Source organism: Pecten maximus, chromosome 16 (assembly GCF_902652985.1).
Source record: "Pecten maximus chromosome 16, xPecMax1.1, whole genome shotgun sequence".
In the NCBI taxonomy this organism is placed as follows: Eukaryota; Metazoa; Mollusca; class Bivalvia; order Pectinida; family Pectinidae; genus Pecten; species Pecten maximus.
The window spans coordinates 33,128,683-33,147,551 of NC_047030.1; the positions used below are offsets into that span (position 1 = coordinate 33,128,683).

The 18,869-nt window shown below is 34.2% G+C and overlaps 3 protein-coding genes across 3 annotated transcripts; all 3 read right to left on the reverse strand.

The window, feature by feature from the left end:
* Positions 1-3,787: 3,787 nt before the first annotated feature.
* Positions 3,788-7,299, reverse strand: LOC117344773 (galactose-specific lectin nattectin-like). The gene is made up of 4 exons (XM_033907598.1): positions 7,292-7,299; positions 5,586-5,848; positions 4,795-5,055; positions 3,788-4,019 (listed from the first exon to the last, which is right to left on the reverse strand). The coding sequence occupies exons 1-4, from the start codon at positions 7,297-7,299 to the stop codon at positions 3,862-3,864; spliced, it is 690 nt and encodes a 229-aa protein (XP_033763489.1). The 3' UTR covers positions 3,788-3,861.
* A 304-nt stretch (positions 7,300-7,603) lies between these two features.
* On the reverse strand, positions 7,604-9,580 carry LOC117344774 (hepatic lectin-like). Its single transcript, XM_033907599.1, has 3 exons — positions 9,380-9,580; positions 8,156-8,449; positions 7,604-7,800 (listed from the first exon to the last, which is right to left on the reverse strand). Exons 1-3 carry the CDS (start codon positions 9,432-9,434, stop codon positions 7,604-7,606), a joined length of 546 nt encoding a protein of 181 aa, XP_033763490.1. The 5' UTR covers positions 9,435-9,580.
* A 734-nt stretch (positions 9,581-10,314) lies between these two features.
* Positions 10,315-11,724, reverse strand: LOC117344775 (low affinity immunoglobulin epsilon Fc receptor-like). Its single transcript, XM_033907600.1, has 3 exons — positions 11,703-11,724; positions 11,043-11,303; positions 10,315-10,472 (listed from the first exon to the last, which is right to left on the reverse strand). Exons 1-3 carry the CDS (start codon positions 11,722-11,724, stop codon positions 10,315-10,317), a joined length of 441 nt encoding a protein of 146 aa, XP_033763491.1.
* Between the last annotated feature and the right edge of the window lie 7,145 nt (positions 11,725-18,869).

The following is an 18,869-nucleotide window of genomic DNA, read 5'->3' on the forward strand; positions in this document are numbered from 1 at the left end:
AGTGCATTTAAGCGTGAAGCAACTTGCTAGATTATTCAGTTGATACTTAAAGAATTGATATTCATGTCTTTCGAAGAAAGTGCATCTTTAAACCGAACGAGTATGCTCTCTACCCTCTCTAATGCGCAAATTAAGATATCAAATGCATCTAATTGGTTTTGTCTGATTAAAATCAATTCCCAACTTGAGTTATGACGGCAACCTCTTCATCTTCACGTGTGTGTTATGTTTAAGCAGGCCTTCACAATTAAGACTTTACTCAGTTCAACTGATGATCGAAATAATTCGAGTTTTCCACCCGTGTAATTGTTTTGAGATGTATGTTAAACATATGCAACAAAGACACATTGTGGAAAGTGAGGTGTAAACTAGATGTATGTGTTACACTACTTCACTAAAATACAGGCTTCAATATTCTCAACTTTATGATTGCATGTATAGCCCTTGTTGATTAAAATCGCAATATAAATTAAAAAAATAGCATTTATTGTATGTAAGATGAGAATAATGTAAGCGTAAATATGCATCATCGCATACCATACGTTTATATGTTGGTCGTGGGATTATATGCGTAGCGATTCATTTGGTATCTATTATTAAAACAAAAAAATGGAAACATTCAACAAGCAAACATCAAAAATAAGTGAAGTAACATTTGATTTAACAATATCAGTAAGAATAAAAAGATTCAATATACCGTCTGTTGTTGAGCTATTGTTATAATACGTCTGTGGTATAGATATCGTGATGAAACCGATAAGATATTATATTGTCTCTCACCCTGGAAAGGGGTATCCACAGTTTTACCGGGGTGAGATTTTCTTATCTCACCCTAGGGAAAAGACATGCTACACCTGCTCTTTGAACGTACTCTTGTTATCGATAGGATGACGTTACTATGACCTGACAGGAATGTTTGAATGCTAAATATCAATATTATTCGCAAATCAAATCCAATTAAAATAGGTCTTAATTATCAGAGTTAACTGAGTGTTTGGTGATCTTTTTGACAAGCTAATTAGAACTATATTTCATCGTAAAGTGTAAAGCGTCTGCTGCAGCCTTATCACAACTATCATCCGCCATCCACGTGTTGTTGTTTACCTACGTTTGGATTTGGTTCACACTTCGATTAGGAAAACAAGGAGGTAAGAGAAAAATAATCATTCACCCCTTGTTGAGATGAGATAGGGAGATCTCAACCCTCGGAGGGAGATTGCAAGCCTTACGTTTGGGAATTTAACAATATCCCTCCTCGGGTTGAGATCTCCCAATCTCAACCCAAGAGAGGTGAAATATTCCATTAATCCATAGTCAATCACAGCTCAACCACAGGTATGTTATCACATTTTATTAAATGGGGGTTATTTTAGTAGCACCGGGGTTGTTAAGTAATCAATTAACTCAAACATGTTTCATATTTGTATATGTAGGAATGACAATGGCGAAAAGGTGAACTTCGTTTTTTTTTGCACCATTTATCATATGATACCTTTCTTTTAAAGGTTTAAGATCTAATTTGTTTTACGATGTATGTTGTTTTGGTATGAATATATATATATATATTTACATATGGTATGATCTAGTCAATTTTCTTTGGCTTAAAATGGCCACATTGAGGCTTTGAGATATTAAACTGATTTTTTTATTTTTAGAAAATACTAATCGATATTGCGTTTATGATGTCATTATCAGTATAACATTATACATGTAATACCGCAATGTAAATTTCCCATGTTTATGATACATGTATTGTCATTCCATTCTTATACAAACAAGTCTTATATTTAGTACAAAAATTAAGAACCTTTTATTCAACCGTCGCGGTATATAACAGTAATTGATTTTTTTTTTGAAATATTTATCTATGAGTCTGCATTCTGTTAATATTTGATTCTACCAGGTTGATATAACACTATATTAACCTCACAAAAGTTCCATATCTGACAAATAGCAAGTGTGTGTGAGTTGATAATTATCAGAGTTCCCTACATTCGCAAAATCATTCGAACCAATGTTAACCGTTGACAAGCTACATCATTTGTCTCATACAGTAAGGTTGACTTGATGACAATTCAATGAGGTTTGATCAGAAAAACAAAATAGCCGTCAAAGTTTCATCTTTATTTTAAACAATTGAGCTTTATTATCGTTACCTTTGATAAAGAAACCGAAAAACTGTTCAAACTGAATATCTAAGTCCCAAGTCTCTTCCTATGTTCTTTTTATATAGACAGAATCGAGAATAAATGGTCTGCAGATTAAAATGTATTGTTTAGAGTAATTATGTTTTCAGAAAGCAACCAATGGGTATTGTTTTAATGTATATACATAATATGTAGCTGACTTCTTGCTTTTAAATTATTAAGGGAAAACAGGAAAAAGTAGATAAAGAGCAATCTAAGCAAGACCAATACAGATCATTCAACAGTAAGCTCCAATATTTCTTAAAGCTGACAGTGCAAGTTAAAAAGCATCCAATTGAGATTAAAAAAAAATAATACATGTACAGATTTCCAAAAATCGTTTCCGAGACATCCCCCAATTATGGTAGTGTCGTATCTAAGGACGGGCAGACATTTTTCTTTTTCGTTATGCATGGATACGAACCGCTATAAAAGCGCGTGCGTTCATTGACAACAAGGATCAGTCTATCGATACATACGCAAAGCGACACATCTCTCCATTATTATATAGTATACGTTCTCAATACACACGTCAACGGGTTTTTGTTTTCATTGTACGCAATTGTAGAACTTGGATATGGAATTAAAAGAGGTAATTATATCTATAAATTTTATTTTACAATAAAACTTAAAAGGAAGAAAAGAACATTTTGACAATACAATAAATTTTGGCATAGAAAACCCCATGTACCTAATAAAATTATAAACAGAGTATATATGAGTAAACTCCTACCTGAGTCTTTACAACTGTTACAGTATTATATCCATAGTTTCCATCGATATGTTTTCCTTGTCTTCGTATTATTTGTGCACGTGTCATAACGCAAGTAAAGCGTGATAAAACTGCACTACTGCACTACAACAGCCCTAGTGTAGTGTAGATAATATGAATGCATCCGAGGAGTTCCGAGTGCTAGACGCGAGTAAAAATTGGAACTCCTCAGACTGTTTACTTCTTATCGAAATGGCTGCAACCACGAAAAACACGTGAGAAAATGGATAGAGTATTTCGGATTAATTCGTTATGCATTTTCAGCATTTATTTGGAGATTTTATTTTGAACAACATTTGAAAGATAAACTGAGAGACACTGACCATCTTTCTGCTTAGGTTACAGGTAAGTGCTCCGTCTGTATGGTGTCGTTCGCGAATTCAGTTGTAGGTCACGTGGTGTACAGATATAGTGTAGGTGATACAGGTGTGTCACCGTGAACACCTGAGGTTAGAGTGAATGCGAGTGTGACGAAGCACGTTCTTTTTATAGCAGCGGCGGCTTGGTTGTATCCATGCATAACAAAAAAGAAAAATGTCTGCCCGTCCTTAGATACGACACTACCATAACTGGGGAATGTCTCGGAAACGATTTTTGGAAATCTTTACATGTATTTTTTTTTTAATCTCAATTAGATGCTTTTTAACTTGCACTGTCAGCTTTAAGGATGGAATTTTTCGTTTTGTTTTTGATTTTGCCAAAAAGGGGGAAATGTTGTAAAAAGACACTGATAAAGGACATTTATTTAGTCAAATAAGAAAAAAACAAAACAAATCACTGCATGTTGAAATAGTTTATACCGGTAAGACAACCTTAATTAATTAAAAAAAAAAAAAAAAGACAGTCAGTTCGACATTTGATAAAAGGGGAGATAACTACGTCACATCTCCACCCTTACTGCTGTCAGTATTGACATATGTAGGCCTGATTATAGATAACCTCCTCACAATTGTAGTCATACCACATCCCATCATCGGCATTAACTATAGCACAATTTTCGTTCGTGGCGTTGTGTTGTGGTCCTTCACCGCTACTCCAGTGACTGTAAGTAAGCGGCGAACCTGCAATATAACAATTCCAATGATTTAAAAACATAATGTTGATAATAAAATTTAGCTATTATTATTATCCAAATTAAATACAATGTAGTTCCAACTGTTTCTTAAGGAAAATGATAGAAAATATTGTAGCAAGCTTGTCAATAGTCAAACATGAAGGTCAGCGTGGACCATCCGAAAGCCCCAGAGCATACAAGTGGTTAAAATGAAGCGTCATTTTGAAATGGCCAAAAGCTGTTTTTTATTTTTTTATTTTTTTTTAAATTTTTTTTTGTCTTCTGATAATCTGGTAGCAACAACATTATTTCATTCATATAATACCAATATAGACTCAACATTATTCTGGTTTGTGCATTAACGACACCTTTTTTCACGTTAAAGAAATTGTAATATATCATTTCTCTAAACGAAGAATTTAAAAGCAGGTAGATACACAAAAGTGATTTGATATGTGATATTGTTAGTCAGTATATTTGACAAATCACATCTAAAACTAAGAATATATATCTTTTTCAGCAAAGGTGCTAATATCTCCGTTGTTGTAATAACGATGTAAGATGTTGTTAATTTTCTAACGAAATAACAGGAATCAAAATAAGTCAAAGACATAAATATCTCGAGTACAGACTTTGACTTAACGGCTTACCAGCTACATGTTTGAGAATGCATGGTTTTAGTTTTCTATTAGTAGGCATACTTTAGCTTAATAATATATTCAGTTTCCGATAAATAATCGAGAATATGACAGTTCAGATAACTAATGTATCACCATTATTACCATTACTCCATTTCCATCGTCCCTCGCTGTCACCATCTGAAGCTCCTATCCACACTCCCGAGTCACTCCAGTGGAGAGATTTTAGTTTTTCGAAAACGTATTCCTGATCCTGTAGACTGTGTATTTGTAACAAGCCCCCTCCTTGTTTCATACACTCTGCGTTAGCCGCGTTCCAAGACTTGTCACCTTTGACAAACCTGAGACACGAATTCCTGTAGAAAGTAACTAGGGAGGCAACCGGGTGGAAGGAAGAACATGATACTGTAGGGGAAAAAAGATTAGCATCATGATTTAATGGTAAAACCCAATGTTAGTCGATGTACGTAAACTTGCTTTACCTTGTCCGTCGACGATACTCATATTTCTTTCTAATTATTGAATCATCTAGTTATGAAATAATTTATTTGGTGTTACATCTGCAGTTCCGCTTTCTCGTTTAACGAATTCTTTAATTAATGTAATGGGAATGCATTATTACGCAGGATCTGTAATTAGAAACTTAATAATAGCCATCTGGTGTCATTTCAATGGAAATATGATAATATATATTACAACAAAATTCAAACCGTAACATGAATATCTTTATAGATTAGCGCCAATACCACAGTACAAACTAACTTTTTTTTTCATTTTTCAAATTTCCTCTGTAAATCCTAATGGTAGGACTGGTGTTGTTTATTTAAACAAAAAACCAGCATGACGCAGAACATCCAGTTAAACATGTAAGTAGTATACTGCCTTGCACTGATATGAAGAACACAAATAAAAAAATGTAAAAGTAGTGGAAGTACATTTAGTTGTGGTCGATATCGTGGTACTTGCTGTCGTGGTACTTGTTGTGGTGGTACTTGCTGTCGTGGTACTTGCTGTCGTGGTACTTGGTGTCGTGGATACAGTTGTCGGAGTTGTTGTACTTGCTGTCGTGGTACTTGTTGTCGTGGATACAGTTGTCGGAGTTGTTGTAGCCAGCAAAATTGTTGTTTCTAATGTTGTTATTTTAGGTCGATACACCTTTTCTGCAATATGGATATTACAGAGGTAAAATTGAAATTGCCTTTTGAATATTATAATGTTTTTGTTTCACATAATTATATGTTTAATGCCCATTGCAACAAACATTTGAAATATAGATTTACTGATTAAAAAATGGTTCTTTGCAAAAATTGGATTTATGATTATATGATCAACTCCGTAGTTCCGCATTATTCGTAAATTGATATCCGAGGGTGCTTATCGTTAGGACAGATAGCCGGTTGTTAAACTTTAGAAGAAATAGTCAATCATGACAACTTGTTATCTAGGAGAAAACATATACATAAAGGATCAATCAAGGTGATTCTGGGAAAAAAAGCAATCGTTTCGCATATGGAGAACAAAAGAAAATTAATAAATAAAAAATAAAAAGTTAAACAAATTAAAACACAAGTCCTCGGCGACTAGATCCCTTGTTCCATTCAGAGTCTGTTTGCTCTACAATAATATCATACACTCACTTTAAGAATTGTATACTTCATATTGTGTACAGCTCTGAGACTTTACGGTATTTTCAACAACTAATTAGCCTAGGCAGGCTCGACACAAAATGAGTCGTTATGCATATTATCCTAAGATCAATAAATAAACGTATGTTACACGATTGTAACCCTGGTAAATACTAGCCGCAATAAACAACTCGGCTAGATAGATCTTCTCTTTAGCTCGATATGTAGCCCTGGTAAATACTAGCCGCAATATACCGCTCGGCTAGAGAGATCTCTTTAGCTCGATATGTAACCCTGGTAAATACTATCCGTAATATACCGCTCGGCTAGAGAGATCTTCTCTTTAGCTCGATATGTAATTCTGGTAAATCCTAGCCGTAATATACCGCTCGGCTAGAGATATCTTCTCTTTAGTTCGATATGTAACCCTGGTAAATACTAGCCGCAATATACCGCTCGGCTAGAGAGATTTTCTCTTTAGCTCGATATGTAACCCTGGTAAATGCTAGCCGTAATATACCGCTCGGCTAGAGAGATCTTCTCTTTAGCTCAATATGTAACCCTGGTAAATACTAGCCGTAATATACCGCTCGGCTAGAAAGATCTTCTCTTTAGCTCGATATGTAACCCTGGTAAATACTAGCCGCAATAAACCGCTCGGCTAGAGAGATCTTCTCTTTAGCTCGATCGGTTGAGCGTAAGACTAGTAAGCCAGAGGTCCCGGATTCGATCCCTAGTGGAGGCAGTGATAAAATGTAATTAATCATGCGCTCTGTTACACGATGATGCCTATTTACGCATACATTATTATCACCTTACATACAATAAACTTAACTTTAATCTGAATGTTTCGTTGGAATTCACTGTCTCTGGCGTTTGCCATACCTGCATAGTATCATTCTCACGTGTATCTCCCACTGTCACGTGTGGACATGTGAATCATTACCTTTGTTACGTGTTACGTACCTGTGTAAGTCTGTGTGTTAGATAATGTTTCAGTCGGAAAATGTACATACCATATCATGTACGACGTAATTGTACGGTTTCCATGCTTATTTAACGAAACAAGATATTATCTTTGATTATTTTAAATAACACAAAAGACTAGGATTTTTAAACGGAGAAAATTACAAAAAAAAAAAAAAAAAAAATCAACAAAAAAAAAAAAATCATCAAAATCATTGAGCATATTAAGAGTAACGACATTTGCATTTAACAACGACTAATTCGAAATATTTTCTATTGTTTTTTAATGTGAATCGATTAAAAAATGTATTTTCATTGTCAAATTGACTAAGTGTAAATGTAAACTCGTTAGAACCAGTAAACTACATGAACAGATACAACTTACTATATTCACATATAGATGTGTGACGATACAGAATAGTCCCGCAGTCATAGTCGTGCCATCTCCCGCTGTCGTCGAGCCGCATCATAGCGCAGTCCTCGTACCCAGCTTTGGAGAAGAGGAATCCATGTGCTGGTCCCTCTCCCGGTTGCCAGTATCCGTAAGACAGTTCCGTACCTGTATAAAATTCATAAAATAATATCAGTCCAATCAGGTTAATTTAGGGGTATTAAGTTGAATATATAGGAATATTAAACCGAACTTTCCAACAGTATTGGTTATGTAAAGAATACCTATGAATCGCAGAATATACTACTTCAATTAATTGATAGCAACTTTTTGTTTATAAACATATACGTATGCCTGATCACCTATAACAGAAAACCTTCCGACCGTGAATAAAATATGCAACTCTGTATACCAACGACAGTGTCATTGGTATTGATTTAAATGTTATATTTCCCACAAAAGACAGTCTTTGAGTTAAGTATGAAATCAGTTTGTATTAGGTCCGCTAACTAAATTGATATACCGTCTGTCCATTTCCATGTCCCCTCACTGCTGTGGTCAGTTGCTCCTATCCACACACCCCTGTCTTCCCAGTGCATGGACTTCAGTGTATTGTAGATGAAGTCCTGTTTGTCTTGGTTTTGAATCTGTACCAGACGACCCCCATCTCTGTGGCAGTTGGAATTGGCTTTGTTCCACGATAGTTTCCTCGTGATAAGTTTCAGACAAACATCATTATATGACTTTACGAACTGGGTCCTCGGCAGAGACGACAGACAGTCTCTTAGCTCATCAGCAAGATTACAATAGGCACGACCTATTCATGATAAAAAACGCTTAGTTTAATATAAAGCTACCATTGACTGCATAGACTAATTATTTTGACAGCGAATGATTTATTATTTGGTCATGTGGCACAAAGCGGATGGAATTAATTGAAACATTTCTATCCAAATAGTTAAAGATGAAAAGATGTTTCAGACTTAGAACGATACCATAGTTGAAAAATATAAAATAACCGAAAATCAACTTTCGGCAAATATGTACTTTTTGAAAAGAATAATAATATCCTTGTAATGAAAATATTTCATTTAAATATGTAATGATATTTTGAAACGAGTTATAAAAACGACCTTGGTAAAAGCACGAAAAGAATATGACCAGGCGACCCAGATAGATATAAAGGAGCTGCTGCATTAAGACACCCACTATATAAATCAATTTCAAATCCAGATCACGCCACATTCTAAAAATAAAATATCAGGTGATGACAACTGAACCACCGGACATAACAACACCATTACGTTTTACTTGATATCACACATTGGAATTGAATATTTTTCAATTAGCTCATGATATCGACCATGACAAAGTGTATTATTATTGCTTCTGCTTTTATATTGTATATTGTGATCTACAACGCAGATTAATATCGTTTATGTTTATGATATGTTATCTCCATTTGAGTCATTGCAACAACCAAGTTATATTAAATGCTAAGAAAAGTTTCTCTTCTTTTGAATTTGCCATACGTACTTCCCTTCAAATACCATTTTGCAAGTTTTAATGAATATCGTTTGTAATTAACATTCCTTTGTTTGTCATTTCTTTGATTTTTTGTTTTTCTCACTCTTTTTTTAAATTAAAAATTGCGCTTGATATAAAACAAATATAAAAACGTAAATAATTTCGAAAAATATGGATTTAAGTCAACAAAGGCAAAATACAATCCATTAATTTTACCCACCTGTTAAAAGTCCTAATATCAGCATAAAAAGACTCGCCTCTGTGGTAATAAACATGTTGTTATATACACAGAACTGGACACTCAAGATTCAGAGTCGAACACGCACAGTCTGAAAATTATGAAGGTGGTTTTCTTCAGTCCGACAAAGTCCACTGGCCTAGTTTTGGCATTAGGCTGTGTGTATTTGGTGTTCAATAAAATTAAAACAGTTTAGCCCAGGTCAACATATAGAAAACACAGCCGTCGGTTAAGATGTCGGAATACAACAATGTAAAAAAGATAACTGTGTTTATTCATGTTCGTTGTTATCTTAAGATAGCATCCACAGCGATAACAATAGGTATGTAAACCCATGTAAGGTGCTTTTAAGAATGTTCGACTCTCTTGATATATTTATATATACAAAAACACAGAAAAATGTTAATTTCATACAGAAAAAATATTAAGTTTGTTTGATGCCTCGCAGAATATCAATTTGATATACCAATGCATATATAAAGGGGAGGAAACTATGTCATATCTACACCAACCACAGCCAGTGGTGCCATACGCATATGAAGGGGAGGTAACCATGTCATATATGCACCAATCACTATCTATGGTGACATATGCATATATAAAGGAAAAGGTGCGGTTACTATGACACATCTCGACCAATCACTGACCGTATTGATGTGTGTACATTTATATATAAAGGGGATATTACTATGTCTCTGGTTTGCCTGTATTGATGCATGCATGCATAATAATTTAGGTAAAAGGGGAAAATGAAGATATCAAAAAACAAGAATAAAGCACAATTACTCAAATCCTAAAAAAGACAGGGACAAAAGTACCTTTTAATTCTGTATAAAGGATATAATTACATTCAAATGGAAAGCCTGGTATTTTTGTTTATATAAAGGGAAGATTACTTTGTCACGTCCTCGCACAAATCAGTATTTACATATGTAGGCCTGATTATATATAACATCATCGCAGCCGTAGTCGTACCACATCCCATCATCAACATTAACCATAGCACAGTTCTCGTTATTGGCACTATGTTGTTGTCCTTCACCAGTATTCCAGTGACTGTAAATAACGGGCGAACCTACAACACAATATTTTCAGACAATTCATTCAAAAATATCGTTTGTGATTGTTTTTATAGAACATAAAAATATTCCTATATAATATCTGATATTTTAGTTTCATGAACTATTTTAAACGAATCGGCTCTCTATGCAATACAAATCATCTGCTCTGAATGAAGGAACTTGGTAATATATCATATATATATGTGCATTAGTAGCTACATTTAGCAAAAACTATTCTATTTAGAGAATATATTTGATATGAATAACGAACTAAAACTTAAACGATGCAAAAGGTGTACTCTGCCAACTTCCTAGAGAATACCCCCCCCCCCCCCCCCCCCCCCCCCCTCCGCAAAAGAAAAAAAAGAAAGAAATCAACATAGGTATTGCGTTGACACAAAAGCTATAATGTACGGAATCTCCGCCTAGAACGAGATATAAAAGACAATATACAGAACGATGTTATGAACGACAATTTACAGTATTAGTTATCAATAAAATGTGTATAGTTTATCAATTAAAGCATGTTAACGATGTATTCTAGAATAAGGAAGTTAAGATAATTGACATATCAGTATAGTTACCATCACTCCATTTCCAGTGACCCTCGCTGTCGCGATCTGTAGCTCCTATCCATACTCCTGCGTCACTCCAGTGTAGTGACTTCAGGCTCTCGAAGATAAAGTCTTGGTCCTGTTGACTGTGAATTTGTAACAATAACCCTCCCTGTCTCATACACTCAGAATTTGCATCGTTCCAGGATTTGTCACCTTTTACAAATCTGAGACAGAAATGTTTGTAGAATTTCACCAGAGAGGCCGCCGGACGGAACGATGAACATGATTCTGAAAAAGAAAAGAATCTTTTTCTTTCAGTTTAACACCACGACTTGCCATTAAAACAGTATAATATCGATAATGTTATACGTACATGTAGGCTGTCTTTTTAGTAATAATTGTGCAAAATATAACACAAAAAAGGTTTACCAGCGAGAATTAATCGAATGTCCTTTTAGCATCACAATAATAACCAGGAAAACGACAAATCGGTAATAATTCACCATATTTTAGATCGGATTATTACCTTTGTAAAACATGAAAATGTTCAAGAAATAAGTATAAATTTAAGCACCAACATGCTATTTCATTTCTAGTGTTTTATGAAAAAAATCTGCTATATCTCACAATTATCAATGTATATGTACCAAGAAAAGAACTGTTCATGCTGAAATATTGCGGACGTACTTTTGGTTGAGGTCGATGCCATGGTACTTGTTGTTGGGGTAGCTGTTGTCACAGTTGTCGTCGGTGTTGTTATTTTCGGGAGTATGTGTTGTAATTCGATTTACCTTTTCTGAAATAACAGAGAAATATTCCCAGTATAATGATATGCGAAAAGACAATTTAAAACAATTGTAAGGTGACGATGAACATGAAATCAGTCAGAGAGTTAAACAGATATACAATATTTGAAATATATATTACTTTGGTTTCAATTTTGGGCAAACCAATTATGATGCTAGTTTGGAGTTTTCACAGCATTTATAATCAGGCATCAACACTCTTAAAACACTGACTTTTCCCAGAAGGACGAAAGAACATAACGCTGCAATTAACTTTTTAAATTGAAATAAGCTGTAATTACTATAACACCTGTGAAATTTTCACATACAAGATATTAGTTCCCTTCTATTTCAATTAAGCCATTATTGTGTTATTTTTCTTTTTTTCCGTAAACTGTGCAATTTCTAATTGAATTTCTTTAACCCTCCAGTATATTTTATCAAATACAATTCTTTTTCGTGACAGCTATGCTTATACTATGACGGTATTCAGAGATCTTCATAGATTATAACCTTTATAGTGTTATCACACAGAATTGCTATAATCTCAACTACAATGTTTCCCTTTCGGTGTAGAAACCTACACGTCACTTACGGTATTCACAAATAGACGTATGATACAGAGCAGACGCACAGTTGTAGTCCTGCCATTTCCCACTATCATCCAGTCGCATTACTGCACAATCCTTCGTCCCTGACTGCGAGAAGATAAAACCACGCGCTGTTCCTAAACCTGGTTGCCAATGTGTGTATGACAGTCTTGAACCTAATCAAAGGTGAATAATTAAAGACAGGTACAAGTGTCCAAAACAATCAAGCAAACACTGCAAATATCAATATGTTTAGCAGATTTACTAAGAAGCATACGCAAGAGCCAGTTCAATGTTTAAGTAAGGTAAAACTTAATGAAAAAAAATCTTTAAGAGTATGAAAATAATGCATGATATCAATGAATAACTTTATCATGTACCTGGTTGTTTAAAAATACCAACAATTTATGTAAAAAAAACCATGCTCGATTGCAATGCAAAACCAGGAAATGTGAATGAAAAGAACATTACTAAAATTTCGAATGGGAAATTGACAATGTAATCAAGTGACATCAAAGTAAAAATGTTAATAAGAATTTGTAATTAATCAAGACGGACTGGAATGTAGGCCAGATGCATAGATTTTGGCTCAAATACCTTTCTATATAAAGGACTTTAAACCTGTTTAAAGAAGAGAAAATATCAGAATGATTGAATGATTTACCGTCTGTCCAAGTCCAAGTACCGTGGTGTGTGGCTCCAATCCACACAGCCGTGTCTCTCCAGTTTAAGGCATTTAGTGAGTTGTAGATGAAATCCTGTTTTCCTTGGTCCTGAATTTGCACCAGACGTCCACGAGTTCGTTGACAGTTGGAGTTTGCGTTATTCCAAGATAGTTTGATAGTGATGAGGTAGATACAGACGTCTTTATACGACATCAGGTATTGTGTTTGCTGTAAGGTGGATGGACACACAAGGCTGCCGTTTACTGGTGAAACGTAACGCATTATTTATAGAAAAATAAAAGAGAAAAAAACCCAACAAACAAACAAAAAATATGTAGTAGTTATATGATGTTAAGCTATATATTAATCAATGTTATAGTTTCTTTAATTGATTGGAATATACATGTACTCATTTCTTATAAACTATCTCAACGACACATGTTTGCATTATGTTTTCATAGTATATGGTCAATAACGAATATCTAGATTTCGATTTATGATAATGTTAGCAACCGAAAATACTTTTCTTTATACTTAAATCTAATCACACAGAATGTTTTTAAATGTCAAGGGCTTAACTGTCAATCATAGTGTCGGAAGAGACGTGTATTTGTTTTAATCATTAGTGTAGCAAATGCATCAACCGTAACCTACACATTTCACAACATGCCCTTGTTGAATATTTTAAATATCCATCTACAGATTACAACACGATTAGAAAACCATAATGATTTCGATCAGCTAAACTGACTATACTCCAACATTTACAAGACTGTTATCATGCCATACACCTGTATTGATGAAGAGGTTGCCGCCATAGTTCAAACATGTTGACTAACATTAATCTGACCAGATCAACAAGATGCATATACTATCTACAGTTGCGCTTTGGGAAGGGTATACTAGCAGCTGTATCAGACTACTCGTTTGTACCACGTTTCGATTTCACCATGGATAGTTCACTCGTTTCGTTTAAAGATGTTTTTACTTCTCAAGTCATAAATGTGAATAATCAAAGTCGCAAGTTCACAGTTGAACGCGTTTAAGTGTAGCGTGCATCAATATAGTATTTCAAAATGAAAGTTATATATGAATAGTAGGTTAAAGTTAACATAATCACTCTAGATTCATGAAATAAAAACGTACCTGTTAATAATCCTGATGTCAACAGTGAAAGAAATACGACTATAAGTTGTGACATATTGGTGTATACTTTAGCGGAGGGCAGGATTACTTTAAAACCACTATGGTGGTGTCACACTGGTATGTCAGCTAAAAATATTAACCATGCACTAGCTATTAACTATGTTATCATTTTTAACTCTGGATATGATAATAAAGACTTGAACAAACATAAAATGTACATTCATAGGTGAAATATCAGTCTTATTCGCAACAAATCACTTACATTGATAGCGTTGTTTACTTTAACTGTCCTAGGCTATCTCAAATGATAACATGTATAGCTTATCAAAATCTCATGCGATTTTTGTGATACATTTCTGCACTGTCATTTGTATTTGACTTTCAAACCATAATTTCAGAACAAGCAATAAGGTTTAGTCCTGGATTTTACGTATGCTATTTCTGTTGGGTTTTACTTCCTACGATGTTGAAGATGGCTCACGATTTACGAGTTTAATGTTCGACAATGTTAGAAATGATATGGGTTCTATATACAGGTCGAGAAATACCAATAATGTTAAATGACATAGTTGCTACCTGATTGTTAGTTTATTGTGTAGCATTTCAATTGGTTTATGCCTAGCACTTAGGTAAATGTGTTTGACAGGTCAAAAGCGGGATAAACCTGCAAGATAATGACAATAAAAAAAATACCCCCCCCCCCCCCAAAAAAAACAAAAAAAAAAACAACAAAAAAACAAAAAAAAACAAAAAAAACCCCAACAACATCAATATCTAAAAGTCCCTTTTATTTTGTTTTTGTTTAACATAATATTAAGAGCCAGGGTCATTTAAGGACGTGCCAGGTTTTCGAGTAGGAGGAAATCTAGCAACTACCCAACGTAAGTTTCGACCTCGGGCGACCATGAAGTGGAGGGCAAGTTATTTAGATTTAGTGATTAAGAGTCGGGATACCTTAACCACTCGGCCAAAATGGCCCCGTGTACATGCTTAAATTTTTTTTAAGATATAAAATAAAATGAAACGAAATGAATTAATCGATAAATAAAGATAATAACATAACACAAGGACAGTCTTGAAGCCTTATTTGGTACATTGTGAAGAAGAAGTACGTGCCTATCAAACATAAATTCATTTTATTAAAAAAATGTGTCTTATAAAGAAGGGGCGGATTTGGTTGGGATGGGGTTGGGTAGGAAAACATTTATACATGTTATTAGTTTTTATCGTTCACCCCGTACTCTACACTTTACATCGGTGCAACTTTATCATCTTCTATGTCATTATTGATGTCTAAAGCAGGTTGAATACTGATACCACTTCAATAATAAATAAATAAATAAATGGAAAAAAGGTACAATGAAAGAGATAAAAAAAAATCATAAATCGAAAATAAAAATTGATTAGAATAATTGTAATATGATTTCTATATATTGTTACCGAAACAAATGTGTTGACAAACACAATCACAAGGTTACCGGGAAACGTTATACATATGTGGAAGGAAACGTATAAAATAGATTTATGAAGAATTTACAAGAGTATGAATTCATTTAGACAAGTTCAATGATCAATAAGTAAACACAATGTATTAAACCTGACCGACAACACTTAAACATGCAAGCATTAAAGGAATGTTACATACATGGCATATGGATGACTAGCATACGTTATTGGCCGGTTTAATGATTTTACCTTGAACCTTGTCAATTGCTTATTAACTCGTGTATGCGTAGACATTAAGCTCAAATATATTAACATGTCGTAACGCTAGATAACAGAAGTACGGAAAGGCATTTGGATTAGATATTTCTTTAAAACTTCCAATATATTGATAGTTGTCTGTGTGATTAGATTCAAGTATAAAAAATAATTTTCGTTGGCTAATGTTATTTTTGAAAATAATCAGTGAGAAGCATACAGGAAATGAACACTTTTTCATTTATGTTCTTTTTTTTATCAAAGAAACTGTCCTGGATAGGTAATTTTATTTATCAAACTATTAAGTGTAGATGAAATTACACTGTAATGAAAATAGATATCACATACCGATCAGGCATCGTTGTGTATTGTTTACATGTGTTAATTCGGGTCATTAGCTATTCTCGTGTATTCTCCCGCACGCTTGATTATGTAATTTTACCCTTACATGTAAAACACTTGAATGACTCAGATGGTCAATATCGGAGGGTATAAAAGCCGGCTCTGACAGAACACAACACTCTGATTTCGGCATCAAAACTGTGCAGACAGAGGCGGAGAGACCCCAAGAACGGAAGATAGTTGTGGAAAGATAGATGTGACCACGGTCTTCTCTTTGATCCATCAACTAGTCATTTTAACACAGAGTGTTTGGCAGCGACTACAAGAGGCAGTCGGCGGGCATGTCAGCGACCATACTATAAGTAGTGTTGGTGGTCAGCAGCAAACACCTGGGATTAGGTGGCCGATGATAATAAATAGGAACAGTCAGAGCGTCTTATCATGTTCGATTATACATATTGCTAGTCACCGACCCCCCGTATAGTCAGCGGTCACACACAGACCGGCGACCAGTACCTAGCCGTTGTGAGTGGTACGGGACGAGTCATAGTCAAGTACTAGTTTTAGATGTAAGCAAACAGTGCTAATATAGTATTAAGATTAGGTGTCAGCGGTCAGACAGACTACTGTATATATAAAACTTATATTTTATGTGTTGTATGTTAAAGGCTACCAAATAGTAGTAATATTTGTAGATATTTGCATCTGTAGACTAGTCACGAACCAGGATCTATTAGAAGTGGTGACGAACCCATTTGTAAACGTCACATAGCAAGAAAAAATATCTTGTACGCGTCATTACATCTTTGTTCAAGCTTTCATAATGCTATCCCTTATTCCTTCACCACTCAGTGTTATGAGGTTTTAATTTAATCGAAAGAGCTTTTAAATATTCATGTTCACACCTCTATGCACAGTAGGATTTAATGCAGCCGACACCAGCTTTCACACCTCAGTGTGTATAATGTGATCATGGATCCGGAATTAGTTTTCCTTATAAATATTCACACCTTAATATGCATGCGATTTAATGTAGCCGAAAATAATTCGCATTGAACACCTTCACACTCCATTGTGCATGATATGCTTATGTAGTGAAAAAGATAATGTACTTTTTTCCGCTTCAGTGGACGTATACTGATCGGTCGTATATTTTATCAACAAACAAAGGTAGAACATATATTCTTGACTTATTGTTGTATAATATATATATAGAAGTTGATACGTTTGCCATAATATCATATTATCAGTGTATAATAACATCAGAATACCATCATTATTTGACATATATTTTTGTTGGAGTCAGAATACAAGCCGATAAATGTGTCCTTTTTTAATTATCAGACAATCAACATATTTGTTGATGATATTGTGATATCATTGATTACACAGTTATAAGAATATCGGCACGAACAATGGCTTTGTTATTTAAAGAAAATACATATAAACATATATATTGTAAATAAAATGTGAAGCTGATCCTCAGCATCACAATATGCTTGCATGATTAACAAATATAATGCCATTATTTCAGTTATTCAACGGAAACAGTAACAGGAATAGTGTCATCAAAGTCGATCTTCAACCTGAAGTCACCGAAATGTACCTTCGTATCAACCCCAGAAGCTGGAATGAATACATAAGTATTCGCTTTGACGTCATCGGTTGTTATAAAGCGAAGAAAAAACGTAAGACAAAATCACATGACAATCTTGTAAAGCACTTTTTCGTCACACAACGATGCGTAAGCTATGTTTGTAGTCTAATTAGACATATTTGGAATTTAATATCTTAGCAATTATCTATGACTTAAAGCCAAACAAGCGTTTTTCAAAATGCATTTCTGTAACGTTACTAAAAATCGACATTCTTGAGGAAGTTTGTGAGAATGTTCTTGATAAGATAGCATTTATCATAGTAAGTATCAGTATGATATATGTCACCTATGCATATCTTAAACCTTTTTTTTCTTATTTCAAGATTTTATCTGAAGCTGCATACATATCTGGGTTTAATATCACATTTGATCAATAAAAACGTAATCTTGAACATCGTAGTAAACTGATTATTTCAACTATTTATCACGGAAATTAGCATGGCGGCCTCACTATCACGCAGTGATACAGTCATCAATTGGGAACACGCACTATTTTTCATGGCGGATGTCGAAGATAAAGTAGAGAACATTCGACATTATATTCTTTCTCTTTATTTTGAAAGGACCATTAAATGGAAACAAAGTCTTTGGTGAGCATTTCGGGTCGTAAATAAGTATTGAAGGTAATATAGATTTCTTTTGTCAAATGTCATTGGTGTATATATAAACAAATAATTGGATTTTGCATGCAGGAATGTCCAAGCTATAACATTTACTCTGAGCCGACTCATGTTATGATATCGTTGTTATAGGAAAACGTAGAAGTTTGATGATTTCTGAAAATTTATACACGTTATCTGATACAGAAAATGAGTAAAATAAAAGATAAAAAAACAACAACAAAAAACAACAAAGCCAAAAAACCAGAAAAAAACTAAAAAATGAATGTGAGTAATTTGTGTTAAGAAAAGATAAACAGCTGTATATACAATTATATAATATAATATTTATGTGAGTATTTTGTGTGC